The 15,348-nt window shown below is 51.8% G+C and overlaps 1 protein-coding gene across 1 annotated transcript in view; it reads left to right on the top strand.

Annotated features, from left to right (window-relative positions):
* LOC142596882 (maestro heat-like repeat-containing protein family member 2B) overlaps positions 1 to 14,983 on the top strand; it is a 33,362-nt gene extending 18,379 nt beyond the window's left edge. Inside the window, exons 32-38 of the mRNA XM_075727342.1 lie at positions 177 to 370; positions 782 to 919; positions 6,107 to 6,216; positions 6,664 to 6,890; positions 8,507 to 8,636; positions 10,584 to 10,714; positions 14,780 to 14,983. Of these exons, the coding sequence (XP_075583457.1) occupies positions 177 to 370; positions 782 to 919; positions 6,107 to 6,216; positions 6,664 to 6,890; positions 8,507 to 8,636; positions 10,584 to 10,714; positions 14,780 to 14,983 (1,134 nt within the window). The remainder of the gene's footprint in view (positions 1 to 176; positions 371 to 781; positions 920 to 6,106; positions 6,217 to 6,663; positions 6,891 to 8,506; positions 8,637 to 10,583; positions 10,715 to 14,779) is intronic.
* Positions 14,984 to 15,348: the final 365 nt, after the last annotated feature.

Below are 15,348 nucleotides of genomic sequence, written 5' to 3'. Positions count from 1 at the left end.
GGGCCGGCCTCAAGGAGTGTGGGGAGCCGGGACAGTTTTGTGCTCCTGAGCCACAAGGCTGTCACAGAAGTGACAATTGTGGACAGTAACCCCCCTGCCCCAGGCAGGCAGGGGAACCAGGCTGGTGGGAAAAGGCCTTGCCTGAACAGGTGGTTCTTGGTCATGTTTCTCTGCAGATCACCCGTGCCATCTCCGAGGTGGTGCTTGCCCTGAGGAGCACAGAGGAGCTCAGGCAACTGCTTCCCCACCTTCTTCCCAGCCTCATGAGGCGGGCCAGGGAAACGCTGGGAGAGGAGAGGCTGCTTTCCCCCATAAGCAGCTGGAGACAACTGTTCCTTGAGGGCCAGGTGCTTGAAGAGAAGCCGTCCAGGTAAGGAGCTGAATGGGCAGATGGAGGGGCTGGCTTCAGTTCCCCTCACCAAGGCATGTGCCTTTGTGGAGCTGAGGGAGAGCTTCACCTGCCCCACTTCCTAGATGTGGAAACCAGTCGTCATGGTTGGGTTTACTTCTGTTCCTTCATGGAGAAACTCCAGCTCCTAGGCAGGAGTATCTAGCATGGAGTCAGTCTAGGGGTATGGGTTTTCTTCTGCTTCAGTGGGTTTGGGGCATGACAAAAATGCCAGTGTTGTTAGCTGCAGTCTTGGAGGCTATGAAGCATCATTTCAGGGGTATTTAGCTCTGCTAAAGATAAGTCTTCCCCTAACCTGCTGTGATTTGAGATTTCTTTGGGTTTGTGGTGGTGGTGTTATTTTGATTTGTTGTGTTTTGTTTCTTCTGCCAGGATTTTCCTTTCAGCTATAGAGTTGGTGCTAGGTAAATGCATGGCGCAGAAATGGATGCGGCTGCTCATGAATTGGGCAGTGTGGGCTCTCCTGGAAGACCCCCTGGCTCACCCTGAGGGGGTGTGTCTCCTGAGTAGGTAAGAGCCCCAGGGATGCATCTGGCCACCTTCTGTGGAGCTGTGCGCAGGGAAATGGCTGCTGGGACCCTTCCAGTGTGCCTGGGAAGCTGTCCTGAGCAAAAGAATAGCATCTGTGTCAGCGCAAGTGAATTCTGGAGACCCGGCCTGTGGCCTTCCTGGGCAACTGTGTGTCCCTCGCTTGTGTCCCCTGCACAGCATCCTGCTCCATGCTGGGCTCATCTCCCCCTGTGTGGTGAGGAACCTCTTGCCATGGCTGGATTCCTCCTCAGTTAAGCTGTGGGTGAGTGCTACAGCTTTTTTTGCTGAGGTAAGGCAGGGGGTGGGGAAGGAAGGGTTCAGAGGGGTTTTGCCAAGATACTGCTGCTTGGGATGTCTAGCTCACCAGACTCACTAGCGCAAGCGGCAGAGGAGTGAGATTCTGCCATCCAGACAAACATCTGTCTTCCAACCCAGCTGGAGGAGGCAGAGCGCAAACTGAAAGCCATGAGAGAAATGGCAGAAGGAAGTCAACAGCTGGAGAAGGAACAGGAGAGACAAAGTTAGCGCTCCAGAGTATTTGCAGAGGGCTCAGGCAGAAGTACACAGGGAACACAAAGAAACCCTGCAACTGTTTCGAGCCCAGCTGATTGAACTGAATGATCGGTACCAGAAGTTAAATGAACAACACCAGCAACTATTTCAGGAACTTGAACAGCTGGAAGGAGAAAGATCCAACCACATCATTTCCAGGCCATGCCAGGCTAACCTGGGAGCAGACAAGGAGTCCATCCTCCTGGAGGCTGTGAGAAAACAACCAGCAGAGCTTCGAGCATTCGTAGCTCAATAGAGCTATGATCCTTTTGATGGTCCCAATGAGCTGCCTGAACTAGTGCTTCCTCTAGTTGCTGGACAATATGTTTACATCTTTGGAGATGTGGATGGAGAGGGCTGGTATGTAGCAGAGCTGACCAATGGCACAAGAGGAGCTGTCCCCTCTAATCTTGTTGAAGAAGTTTCAGATGACGGATGACCTGATGACGCCAGAGTCTCTCCAGAGACAACTAATTGGTAGCAGGACACAGATGATGTCTGTCCTGTCTTCTCGTATCTTCTTGTTAAATCTTTTCTTAACAATCTCTCTGTGTAATCTCACTCTCTATCCTGTGTGCATGCAAACTGAAAGGACTATGTGCCAACTGTTGGGGGGTTGGCATGGGTGGATGGGGTGCCAGCTACTGGAGTCAACCAGGGGGTGTAGGCACCCCTGGCTTGTGGTGCCAGCTACTGGCATGGGTCCCAGTGCAGCTCGTGGAGTGAGTAGGGGTTCTCAGTGCAGCTACAGGAGCGAGCGGAGGTCTTGACCACCAGGCTCTGTGGCAGGAACGGTGTACATCCTGTAAACCACCTACTGGGGGAGACCAGCATGAGTGAGGTGAGTGAGAGGCTCTGTGAGTGTCTCTATCTTCCCCAAACCTGGTGTGCATGGGGTGTGCGTGTGCATCCACCAGCAGACTTCAAGCTGGACCAGCTGGTGACTTGCAGGGCCTTGGGTCTAGGCTGAGGTATCAGGTGGGCAGAGGGTCTGTGCTGGCACCTGGGGAGATTGGCAAGTGTGGGGTGCCTGCAGGAGAAATGTGTGAGTGCTGCCTGTTTGCAGGGAGCACGAAGATGGACCAGTCGGCAAGTAGCGGACCCATGGGGTGGGTCAGAGGGCTGGGATCTGGGCAGAGGTACCAGTGGACAGAGGGGCTGTGCCAGTACGCAGGGGATCCATGAACATCTGTATGCTTGTGAACGTAGAGAGTGTCGTGTGTGCCTGCACTAGTGACCTCCTGTCTCTGCCAGCCCAAGAGGAGGAGGGGACGTGGCTGGCTGTGTTTTATGCGAGTCCTGCATGCGGGTGCTGTTGACGGCAGCACCTCATCTGTGGCAGTCTGTGTGACTGGCTGTATCAGTGTCCTCTGCGTGTGTGTGTTGGCGTGTGTGTGTGTGTGTGTGTGTTGGCGTGTGTGTGTGTGTGTGTTGGCGTGTGTGTGTGTTGGCGTGTGTGTGTTGGCGTGTGTGTGTGTGTGTTGGCGTGTGTGTGTGTGTCTGTCTGTCTGTCTGTCTCTCGGATGCGTGGTCAGCTTCGCTACTAGTTACCACCTGCAAGCAGAAAAGTGGCAGCTGAATCCCTCAGCCTGCACAAAGACTCCAGATCCCCAGGCTGGGCTCCAGCAGCCAGGCACGACTGTACTGGGTGGTACTGGTGTGTATTGGGCTCCAGCGGCATGGCAGGAGGGGCCCTGGGCTGGAGTGGCTGGAAGTGGTGGCCAGTCTTGACATCCCTTAACACTGTGGGTCTGTGGGGTGCATGGGGGGAGCTGAATCCCACTTCAGCCCAAAGGCTTCCAGCTGGGGAGGAGATGCCTGCATTGCTTCAGCTGAATTCCTGCCTGGTGCAGGGTCCAACCAACACCTCCCTGTCACTGCCTGTGTGTCCTTGTCGTTAGGGGTCAAGAATGTCAGTGTCCAGAGAGGAACATTTATACTTGTCATAGGCATCCATGCCCTGATAGGACAAACCACACTTTTGGAATCAGTGTCTCTCCACTCTTCAGAGAGGGACAATTGGTGATTATTTCAGTCAGCTAAAAAGTCCATTCCCCAAAGGTGACTCTGTTGCCTTTCAGGAGCTGTCAGCCCTAGAGCCCCTGGGACATCTCCAGGCAGCCCAGAAAGTGGCTGCTTTGGCTGGTCCTCTGCTGCTGAGCTGGGCCGGGCTCCTGGGATGGAGGGAGCTCATAGCAAGTGGGCAGTGCTTGTGAGAGACAGCTCTGCCCAGGAGCAGCTCCCCTGCAAAGTGCAGCAGGGCTGAGGGCAGTGCCTGCAGGCAGTGAGGGGAGAGGAATGAGGCAGGGAGAGGTTGGTGGAAGGACAGCTGGGCTCTCAGTGTGGGAGAAATCTTCACAGGTCTTTACATGGTAGGACTCCGGCTGCAGGGCAGTGCACATGAGTATCCCGGAGGGCTCTCCAAAATCTGGTACATCCAAAGCATCTGTCAGAACAACCCTCACAGTTTATCCAGTTTGTAGGAAGACGTGCTGTGGAGCAAGGCTTCCCTGCTGCATCATCAGACGGACAAGACATGACAGCTGCCTTCTGCCGGGTACGGCTGCAGGGGTGTGAAGCTGGGTGTACATCCAGGGGTGCCCAGGACTGTCCTTCCAAGCAGGGTCCCTGCACCCCAGGGGGCTGTGTGCTGGGGCAGGACTCTGCCACCTGCCAGGGTCAGCACTCAGCCTGCCTGGGGAGCTCCTCCCAGTGCTGTGATGACAAGCTGTGGGTGGAAGGAGCAACCCGCAGCAGGGCAGGGTCCTTCTGCTGTCGAGAGAGTGCTGCATGGGCCAGGCCTGCTCACAGCTCCACATCACCCCCAGGACATTTCTGAGGGCAGTTTTGAAGAGGAAGATCAAGGTGGGGGTTACCTGAAAGGGCAGGTGTCTGTGCTTTGAGGATTCTCCTCTTGGTTGTCTGGGTGGGCAGTGGGAGATGGGAATTTATTTCTCTGTTCTGAAGAAGGCACTCGGACCCCAGCTCTTGTTAGGACTTGTCTGAGCTGCTCCTTCACACCTGCACACACAGAGATGCCCCTGGGGAGTGCCTTGTTGCCAGGAGGTGTCTGAAGGGCAGAGCTGAGCACACAGTGGGTGGGATGGGGTCTGTGAACATAGCCAGGGCAGAGACATGGGGACAGAGAAACAGCAGGGACAGCTCCAGGCTGTAGAGACATGGGCAATAAGGTAGAGGGAAGTACCACCAGAAATGCCTTGGGAGAGGGGATTCGAGCACCTCCCTGCCATCCCCTGCAGTGCAGACACCTGCCCTGGAGCAACCCCCTCACCTCTCCCACCTAGCAGAGCCTCTGCCCTCACAGCCATGGGGTCTCAGGCTGAGTCACCTCCTTCGCATCCCGATCTCTGATGAGGAGAAACCCCCAAATGCCTGTATCTCTGTCCTTGCCCTGTCTCCCTCAGCAGGCGCATTGGGGCATTTCTGCATGTTTCCCCTCCTGTCCCTGCTGTGATTGTCCCCACCTAACCTGCGGTCTGTTGGCACTGCAGTGTGGGGGACTGGAATGAGCTGGCCCTCCTTTCAGGACACCCCATCTTTAGGACATTTGACTTCCCCTGGGAGTGCTGCTGGGCTGCAGGTTGCCCTCCAGAAGGGCACAGCTCTCCCATAGCATCTCTGTGTTATGTAGGAGGCCCACGGAGAAGACACCTCGGTGTTAAGGCCATGGAAATGCTGCCGGACAGCTGTAGGTGGGCAGCTGCAATGAGCCCCCTGTGTCCCCGGCTGGGAGGGGAGAGCTGAGATCATGCTCAGGTACGATGAGGTGGGCATGGAGAGTCTGGAGATCTGCACTTTGAAACCGGGTTCCTCTGCTCTCAGTAGTGTCCACTTTCTTTTCAGGGGAACATCTGAGTACAATCACCCTCCAGCTCAAAGAGGTGCCAGCACAGGGCAGCTGAGAACAGGACTGATGGACAGACTGGCTCATCTCACTCTACACTAAGGGAAAACCCCTTTGCCTCTCAGGACCCACAAGGTTTCACTCGGAGTGCAGCAGAAATGCCAGGGATTTCTGCCTTAAAACACTCCTCAGGTGTGGTGGGGCAACGAGGACAAAATAAACAAATCAAAATCCCCAAAGCTCTGCTCTACGGTTGGGTGATTTGGGAGTGACAATGCTGAAAAACTTCTTGATATCACAAGTGGATTTGATCTGAGATCACCCCATGGCCCTATTTACCTTTTGGTGTAGGGCAGGACTGTCTCCTCCAAAGCCCACAGCAGAGCCCCCTGCTCCCAGAGACACCCTTAGTTGGCCCTAAACAAAGCTCATGAAAGGCACCTGCCAAAGGTGTTCCTGGAAATGGGAGAAGCAGATTAGGGGATTTCTTTGAGAAGCAGAGAAGGTTTTGCTCAGAGAAATCTCCCCTAACTTCTCAATGCCTTTTCTTCCATAGTCATCCACACCTAGAAGCAGCAAATGTCTAACGGCAGCTCCATCACTGAGTTCCTCCTCCTGGTGTTCGCAGACACATGGGAGCTGCAGCTCTTGCACTTCTGTCTCTTCCTGGGCATCTACCTGGCTACTCTCCTGGGCAACGGCCTCATCATCACTTCCATAGCCTGCAACCACTGCCTCCACACCCCCAGGTATTTCTTCCTCCTCAACCTCTCTCTCTTCAACCTGGGCTCCATCTCCACCACTGTCCCCAAGTCCATGGCCCATTCCCTCTGCAACACCAGGGTCATCCCCTTGGCATGTGCTGCCAGGTCTTTTCCTTTTTGATGTCAGCAGAACTGTGTCTTGTCACCATCATGGCCTATGACTGCTACATTGCCATCTGCAAACCCCTTCAACTACAGGACCCTCCTGGACAGCAGAACTTGTGCCAAAATGGCAGCAGCTGCTTGGGGCAGTGGTTTCCTCCATGCTCTGCTGCACACTGCTAATACATTTTCAATACCACTCTGCCGAGGCAATGCCATAAACCAGTTCTGCTGTGAACTTCCCCAGATGCTCAAGCTCTCCTGCTCCAACTCCTGCCTCAGGGGAGTTGGGCTTCTTATGGTTGGTGTCTTTGTGAGCTTGGGGTGTTTTCATTTTCATTCTTTTCTCCTGTGTGCAGATCTTCAGGGCCGTGCTGAGGATCCCCTCTGAGCAGGGACAGCACAAAGCCTTTTCCACGTGCCTTCCTCACCGGCTGTAGTGTCCCTGTTTGTCAACACTGGCATGTTTGCCTACTTGAAGCCCCACTCCATCTCCTCACCATCGCTGGAGCTGGTGATGGCTGTTCTGTACTCAGTGGTACCTCCAACATTGAACCCCCACATCTACAGCTTGAGGAACAAAGAGCTCAAGGATGCCATTCGGAAAATGATTTCTTGGATGTTTTTCAGTAGTGATAAACTTCTCTCCTCACAAACGACTCCCAGGGTATCCCATTCCAGGCCTATGCTATGTTTTTTTTAGTTATCATGTTCATCATTAGGATTATCATCATCATTACTCTTCTTATTATCATTATCGTAGCTGCTATCATTATCATTTTGTGGTAATTTGTGGTTATTTTGTTCCTACACAAATGTTTAGACTCAGTTCACTTCTACTGAGGAATGGACCTGTTCTTTCTCACCTGGAGTCCATATAAATGTACATCTAACACTGGGTCAGAGGTGGCTCTCATATAGCATCTCTGTAATATAGGGTGACCTCCTCAGTGCACAAAGGTTGGGCTCATCTTCCAAAGCTGATGCCAAGAACAGGTATGAGCAACTGCTCCCCAAAAGGGCCTGTTTCTTCATTGATTAAGGAGCAAAGAGCTCAGTGTCACATTGTGACTTCTTAGATACCGAAGGCTGGATTTAAGACTAACCCGTCAATGTCTACTTACAATGGAGATGGTGAGCAGTCACCGATGTACATACCCAGGACTTTCCCATGCAGATGATGGCCTTGAGAAAGCGAATCTGGAGCTGCCTGGAGACCCCAGGGATCTCCACAGACAGCCTGTGCCTGGGGCAGGCAGTGACTAGAGACGCACAAAGTAAGAGATCACCCAAGGTGGAGTCACTCAAAGCAGAAGTGCTAAACCCAGGCAACGGCAGGGAAACAAGGACTCTGCAGTCCCAGCGGAGGAAATGGAGACCCAGCAGGCACAAAGAAGGGAGAGGCAGGAGAGTCGTTCATGTCACCCTCAGACATAACTGAACATCTACTCTCCTTTCAAATGCATCATAGTCCCTTCAAGCACCTGCCACATCCACAGAGCCTCAGGGTGGGGCTTCACAGCAGTGATCCCCACCCAGCTCCCAAGGGCCAGTGGAGAGCACAAGGAGAGGGCCAGGCATGACCAGAAGATCGGAGTGGTCGGCACTGCCTGTAGGCTGGGGGGCAGGGGCAGGGGAGGGCGAAGGGACTTCCTGAGGTTCCTCACATACCTCTTGATCTTTCAGAGTAACATGTTAGGAGTCTTACCCCCAAATCTAAACCCCCAAAACTGCTTCCATCTCCCTATTGCCGATGTTGGAAAACTGAAAAAAAAAATACCCCAAACCCACAAAACAACTGAGTCAGGAAAGACCTTGCAGGTACCTGGTGAACTTACCTTCCCCTTGAAAAGTCCCCATCTCCAAATGTCCCCATTGTGAGCTAGAGCTGTGAGCTAGAGCTGTGAGCTAGAGCTGTGAGCAGCCCCATCCCACATAACACCCTCCAGGTGGAAGAATGACCCTGCCCTGCCAGGGCTTTCTCCTTCCACCCAGACCTTCTCCCTGCACCACCGTAGGGAGCTCCCAGGGCAGGCCAAGTGCTGACATGGCATGGGGCAGAGTCACCGTCCCGAGCACACAGCATCTCTGGAGCAGGAGGACATCACTCTGAATTGCAGCCCTGTGCAGACCCGAGTGCACATCCCAGCTGCACACCCTGCAACCATCCCTCGGAAAGGTAGCAGTGATGCCCTGTCCCTCTGACGGTGGCAGAAGAAAGTCCTGCTCTGGAGCGCCTCCTTCTCCTGCACCCCTGAGAAGCTGTGAGAGCCGTCCTGACAGATCCCATCAGCAGAAGATGTGGCAGCTTCGGAAGACCTCTCTGGGAACATCAGCCACACTGTCCTGCAGCCAGAGACTTACTATGTCAAGGACTGGGAAGATCATAAGGCCATCGAATCCACACAGTCCAGTAAAACGGTTGTCCCTTTCCTCCACCTGGCTGGACGCAGGCCCCCTCTAGTCCTGCTCATAGTATTCATTACTCACTTCTTGTAAATGCGAATCAAAAGTCCCTTTATTAAGATCGGAAGTAAAATCAACCCTTCTACTCTGTCTGGGGAACTGCCCACTGGAAACTGGAGCTGCAATTTATCTGGAGGAACCACCTTTTGTGACTCTTTTTCCTTGCAACTCATGCACCCATGCCTCTAGGGTCGAGGTAGATTTTCCCATCCCACTTCCTCATGTCCTCTCCATGGTCACGCAGGTAAAACCACAGGGTGGCCCGTGGTGTGTATCCACTATATCCTCTCTGTTGAGCAGAGGGACGCTTACTCCTAACAGCTGAGCTACTGGTCCGTACAGGTGGGGAGTAGGACATACCCTCTTTGAGTTGCTGGAACACGGGACAGTTTTTCAGACAGTTCTTCCACAGCCGAGACACAGGCCTGTAGGGAGGAAGAGAGACTTTCTTCGTATTTCCAGAGTTGGCCAGTGTCTTGGTTTAGCCCCTGTCGGCAACCAAGCTCCACACAGCCGCTCGCTCACCCTCCCCTCCCCAGTGGGATGGGGGAGAGAATTGGAAGGGCAAAACTAAGAAAACTCAGGGGTTGAGATAAGAACAGATTAATAATTGAAATAATAATTATAATAAAAATAGTAATAAAAATTGTTATGAAAAGGAGAAAAACGAGAGAGAGAAAGAAAACCCAGGGGAAAAAAAACCCAAGTCATGCAACCACTTACCACCCGCCAACAGACACCCAGCCAGTCCCCAAGCAGTGATCACTGCTCCCCAGCCGACTCCCCACAGCTTATATACTGAGCATGACATCACATGGCATGAACTATCCCTTTGGGCAGTTTGGGTCAGCTCTCCTCACTCTGCCCCCTCCCAGTTTTTTTGTGCACCTGGCAGAGCATGGGAAGCTGGAAAAGTCCTTGACAAGTGCAAGCACTATGTAGCAACAACTAAAACATCAGTGTGTTACCAACATTATTCTAATGCTAAATCCAAACCACAGCACTATCCCAACTACTAGGAAGAAAATTAACTTTATCCCGGCCCCCCCACCCCGCTCCCCCACCCCGCTCCCCCCCTCCCCCATTTCTCCTCAGGCTGCTCGGCCTCTGCCCCCTCCGGCCCCGCCCCAGGCTGCCTGGGACTGACAGGCCGCCTCCGGCTCCGCTCATTGGCTCAGCTGTGGCCAATGGCGTGGCTGTTGCCAGGCGGGCACAGGCAGCCCGCGCCTCTCCTCCCAGGGCTGCCCTGCGCCCGCTGCCCCCCAGCCCGCAGCGGCTCCTCAGCCCGCCGGGACACTGGGCCTGCGGAGAGACGGCCTGCGAGAAGGGCCATGGCCCTGGGGCTGTTCTCTCAGCAGCGCAAGGGCTGTGCACAGCCCTGCCCTCCCTCAGGGCTCTGCTGGGGGCTGGGCCTGCCCACGGAGGGAGGGGAGGGGAGGGGAGGGGAGGGAGCTGCCAGGAGGGAGCTGCCTGGAATTGCTCTGGATTGGCAAGTCTTTCCCAAAAATGCAGGTCTGTCTGTGCTGCCAGCCACAGCCCTGGGCAGGAGGAGCTGTGTGACAGGAGCCGCTGGCATGGGCCAGGCCGGCAGCAGGCAGAAGACAGGGCTCTGCCCCTGGTGCCAGTGCCTGTGCTGAGCCCAGCACCCAGGGCCTTCTTCAGGCCTCGCCTTCCCCCGGGCAGTGAGGAGGAGGGACGCCCTGTCCTGGTGTGGCCCAGGGCATCTTCCTGTGGCCAGGAGGAAGGACAGAGCCCCGTCTGTCTTCCCGCGGGGGCTGACCGCTGTCCTTCGCTTCTGTCCCTGGTGCTCCCCAGTACTGGCCAAGCAAATACCAGGGCACCAGGGGCTCCTGGGGCTCAGATCAGCTTTGCGGCTGCCCCTTTGCTTCTGCAGATGCAGTTGTTTGCTACCCCCTTCAGTGGTCAGAACTTTTTCTCTTCATGGCACATGGACTGGACAGAAGCCAGTTCCCTGTTAGTCTGGGGGAACTTCAGGGAAACGAGGAAGTCAAAGCATGCACACAGGTGTGAGGACAGTGAAAAGGAGCTGTGTCAAGGTTTTTTCCTGCTGTTTCAGATCTGAACTCAGACATCTGTGCACATCCCAGCACCAAAGTCAGGTTTTTTTTCTTCCAAGCTCCACAGCTTTTCACCAGCAAAAGTGAGCTGGCTTTCGGGATAACTCGGCTCCTTTCTTGTTTAATTGTGTGCCCACACTTTCCCTTTTTCCAGCAATTTCTTTCTTCCCCCTTGACCCTTGCCCAGTTCCATCCTCTTTCAAAGCTAATTATGATTTGATTTTCTGGACAGATCATCGAGTAGGTAGACAGAGGCTCTAAGTCTAGGCTGACTGTATAGCTGTAGGCTGAGCTATTCTACCTCTACCTATTCTACTTCTGAAGGCTGGATAGATATGGGCTATGGATAGAGTTACTGTTTGCCAGTTATTGTTTCTTTTGGGGTCCTGTGACAGTAATGGTAAGGCTGCCAGCCTGCAGCTCTGCAGCAGTTAAAATTATCACTGAAAGTGTTTTGATGGTGGATGCTGTTCTGTGCATTTCATTTTCAATAATTGTTTCACTGAGCTGGAATTTTTTCTGTGCAATTAGGTGACAGGGATCTTCTTGCAGTGGGCTTCTGTTTCTGGAGCACATCCTGACAGCCTTTGTCATGCAGAGCTTTCCTCTCTGCTCCCGAGAGGAGTGATGGCCATGACATGGAATGACTCCTGTGTGTAATGGCTCTACCAGTAGGCTTGGATTTAGTGCATCCCCATGGACAAACATATGCAGCAGGTGCTCCATCCAAGAAGTTGATGTGCTGACACTCTAGAGTGAATTTGGAGGTGTTTCCTCCTCCTTGTCCTCTTCCTCTTCCCTGTTCTTCCTCCTCCTTTTCCTTCTACTCCTGTTCCTCCTCTGGTTCTTCATCATAGTTGTCGTCGTCCTCCTCCTGTTCTTCCTCCTCCTGTTATTGTTATTCATCTTGTTCTTCCTCCTCTTCCTCCCATTCTTCCTCCTCCCTCCTCCTCCTTCTCTTCCTTCTCCTCCTCCTCTTCCTCTTCTTGCTGTTCTTCCTCCTCCTCTTATTCTTCCTATGACTCCTGTTCTTCATCCTTCTTTTCGTCCTCCACCTCTTCTTCCTCTTCCTCTTCCTCCTTCTCCTTCTCTTTCTCCTCCTTCTCCTCATATGCCTCTGCATGTTTATCCTCTGCATGTTCATTGGCTTCCTGTTCTTCTTGTTCTTCATAGTCCTTCTCCTTATACCCCTCCTTCTCCTCCTCCTCCAACTCATCCTCCTATTCCCTTCTGCTTTTCTTCCTCCACTTCCTCTTATTCTGTTGTTCTTTCTCTCCTGTTCTTTATCCTCCTCCTGCTGTTCCTTCTGTTCTTTTTCCACCTTCTCCTTGTTGTCTACTTCCTCCTCCTCCTTCCTCCTCCTCTTCATCTTCTCCTACCTCATATTCATCTTTTTGTTTCTCCTCCTCATCATCCTGTTCTTCTTCCTGTTCTTCCTTCTCCTTCTCCTCCTACTCAACTTAATTTTCTTCCTCTTATTCCTCCTCTTCCTGTTCTTCTTTCTCTTACCCCTCATCCTCCTGTCGCCATCCTCCTTTCTTTCTTCTCCTTTTTCTCATCCTCCTCTTCCTCTTCTTATGCCTGTACCTTTTCCTATTTCTTCTCCTCCTGTTCCTCCTCCACCTCCTCTTCTTCCTCCTCTTGCTCATTTCTCATCTTTCTCCTCCTCATTGTTCCTTTTCATCCTTGTCCTATCTTTTCATCCTCCTTATCCTCATCTTCCTTCTTGTGTTCCTCCTTCTTCTTCTCCTCCTCCTTCACCCTTTCCTCCAATTTCTCCTCATCCATCTCCTCCCATCCCTGGAGGTATTTAAAAGCCATGTAGAGGTGGCGCTTAGGGACCTGCTTAAGTGGTGCCTTGGCAGTGCTAGGTTAACAGTTGCACTCAATGATCCTAAGGGTCTTTGCCCACCTAAATGATTCTGATTCCATGATTGTATGCAAGACGAAGCTTACAGAGGGTGGAAACAAGGCCAGGTGTCCTGGGAGAAAGATGGAAACATTGTCCGAGCATCCAGGGACCAAGTCAGGAAAGCCAAAGCCCAAATGGAATTGAATCTGGGCAGGGATGTCAAAGATAGCCAGGAGAGCTTCTTAAGTACGCAGGAGACAAAAAGCATCCTAGGGAAATTGTGGGCCCCTTGCTCAACGAGACAGGGGACCTGGTTCCACAGATGTGCAAAAAGCAGAGGTACTGAATGCAGCCTTTGCCTCAGCCTTTACTAGCAAGAGCAGCCTTCAGGAGTGCCAGGTCCCAGAGAGTAGGTGGAAAGGCTGGAGCAAGGAAGAGGTACACTTGGTGGAAGAGGATCAGGTCAGAGAATACTTGTGAAACAAGGGATATGCAGTTCTGAATGTCTCTCTCAAGACTGTTTGTGTACTCTTCCATATGTTTTTATTATGTTGACTTAATATACCGTCATTTGTCTTCAGCCTCAATTGTCTGTTTTGTCTCTCTAAAGTGTTTAGTTACAGACAAGTTCATGCTGTGATTTCTATTTTTAATATTAAATGCTACCAAATGGTGATGGACTTCTTATTCACTGGTCCTGCATCAGGAGGTGAGTGGGGAACCTGTATTAAATACATTTCATCTGTATAATCTGCCTGGTTGATACAAGCTGTGTGGTTCAGAGATGTCTAAAGTTTGATCTTTGTTTTTTTTAGAGATAAAAAGCACTTGCCCCACTGTAAATACATATAGTATGTAAAATGTATATAGTATATAAATACAGCAAAGTTACAATGGATTTTTACCTAAGTTTTACTAGTTATTTAACAAGCAGTATGTGATGTGAATGGAAAGCTTTCAGCATGTGTTTGATACTCACAAAATCAGCTCTTCCTTTCAGTGGTAGGTGAGAAGATGCTGTCGGTGTGACCCAGAGAAGATAAGTAACTGGGGACTTCAGCTGCCTAGGCAAGAACACAGACGGCTTTCTCCTTTGAAGTTAAAAGCTTCCGAAACCAGGCAGCAGGTTGGAAGCTCAGCAGTAGCTTTTTACTGTGTGTGACACCATAAAAAAAAAGGAGCAAGGTTAATGTTTTACTAAACAGTGCAAGGAGTATTTTGGTACATGCAGAACATCCTAAAGCCAAACAGTAAGTGTCCTCTGCCTAATGTTCCTATGGTTATGTGAGGTGACATAAAGTAGCATGACCAAGAAACCACATAGCTTTCCTGTATCTGGCTTTTTTTAGCTCTTCTGCCCTTTGGCTCCAAGATTTGGTGTCTTGTCTTTTGTCTGATGAATAACCCTGGCCTAAAAGTATCAAAGGAGTTTAAATGTTGACTGCTGTACCTCGATTAAGAGCTGCAGAAGCAACAACTGCCCGAACTAGCTAATAAGCAGTAAATGGAGGGAGGGCAGTTCATGACAGCTTCAGATTAGAGCTGTGGAGAAGCAGACTGGGCAACTGCAGCAGCATCAGCTATTTCTAATTGGAGGAGTTCTAATTAATCTACTTGAGGAGCAGAGATCCAATTTCCTCCCCCCCTGCCCCCTTTCCATTTCACTGAAACTCATGGAAGTGGACTGATGAAATACCTCCTTAATTTAGGGTGACTCTCGAGGGAAACCAGCTCTTAATGGAATAAAACTTACAGTTGTAGCATACTTGACTGAAACAATCTATTTTGCAGTTAAAGGTTTTTCTCTCTGAAAATTTAAACCTGATAATTTAAATTAGTATGCCTAAAGGTAGGGAAAAGAGGCCTTTTACTTACAAGAGGAGTTATAACACATGCTGTAAAACTGAATCTTAATCTCTAAAAAAAAATCAACAGGTGCCTCCCATCTGTTGTTGGTAAATGAGGAGCTATACAATAGTATAGTTTCACACTTTATTTTTTGGGAAAATCTCCAGGTTTAAGCCACAGGTCTTAATGACAAATGACAACATTAATATTGCAGTGGATTTACATAGAACATCACATTTTTAACGATGATTGATGCAGAGTATTTGTGGCGCCTGTGTTTAATGCCTGGTGTTCCACATCCTTTCCTCTCAGAGCTGCGATCAGAATCTTCATGCAGAGGAGAGCTGTTTGCCTCGTGACCTCATGAAGAAAATCAAGAGCAGAAAGGAAGAAGTGGGCCTGATGGCAAACCCAATGTCAAGAACCTGCTCCCATGGGCCAGAGGTCAGTCTTGGTCTTGCTGTCAGTGAAGCGAAGCTGCGTGACGGGGCGGTGATGCTGGTGCTGGGGCGGTGATGGAGGCCTCCGTCCTGCCAGCGTTGGTGCAAATCAGCGTGGTTTCTCCCACGGGCGCCCACCACCCGGAGCGATGCCCCCTCTCCCCACCCTCTCGGTGGCCATCCCCAGCCCAGCTCAGGCACCTGTGGGGTGGGCAGGGGCTGCGTTAGCCCCCATGCCCCACCTCCCACTGAGCAAATGACTGCAGGCAGAGAGAGGCGCTGCAAAGCGAACAGCCAACACTTTTAATAAAATAAGGAAGAAGCAGGGATGTGGGAGAGGGCTGGGGCTGGGGCTGGAGCAGGTGGGTGCAGGTCTCTGCCTCCAGATCTCCCCCTGCGCGTGGGTGCTGCGGGGGACGGTGCTGGACTGATGGCTATGGG

The sequence above is a fragment of the Pelecanus crispus genome, unplaced genomic scaffold (genome assembly GCF_030463565.1).
Source record: "Pelecanus crispus isolate bPelCri1 unplaced genomic scaffold, bPelCri1.pri SCAFFOLD_156, whole genome shotgun sequence".
Taxonomy (NCBI): Eukaryota; Metazoa; Chordata; class Aves; order Pelecaniformes; family Pelecanidae; genus Pelecanus; species Pelecanus crispus.
Note: the sequence above shows the minus strand (reverse complement) of the source record. Positions and strands in the feature narration are given on the sequence as shown.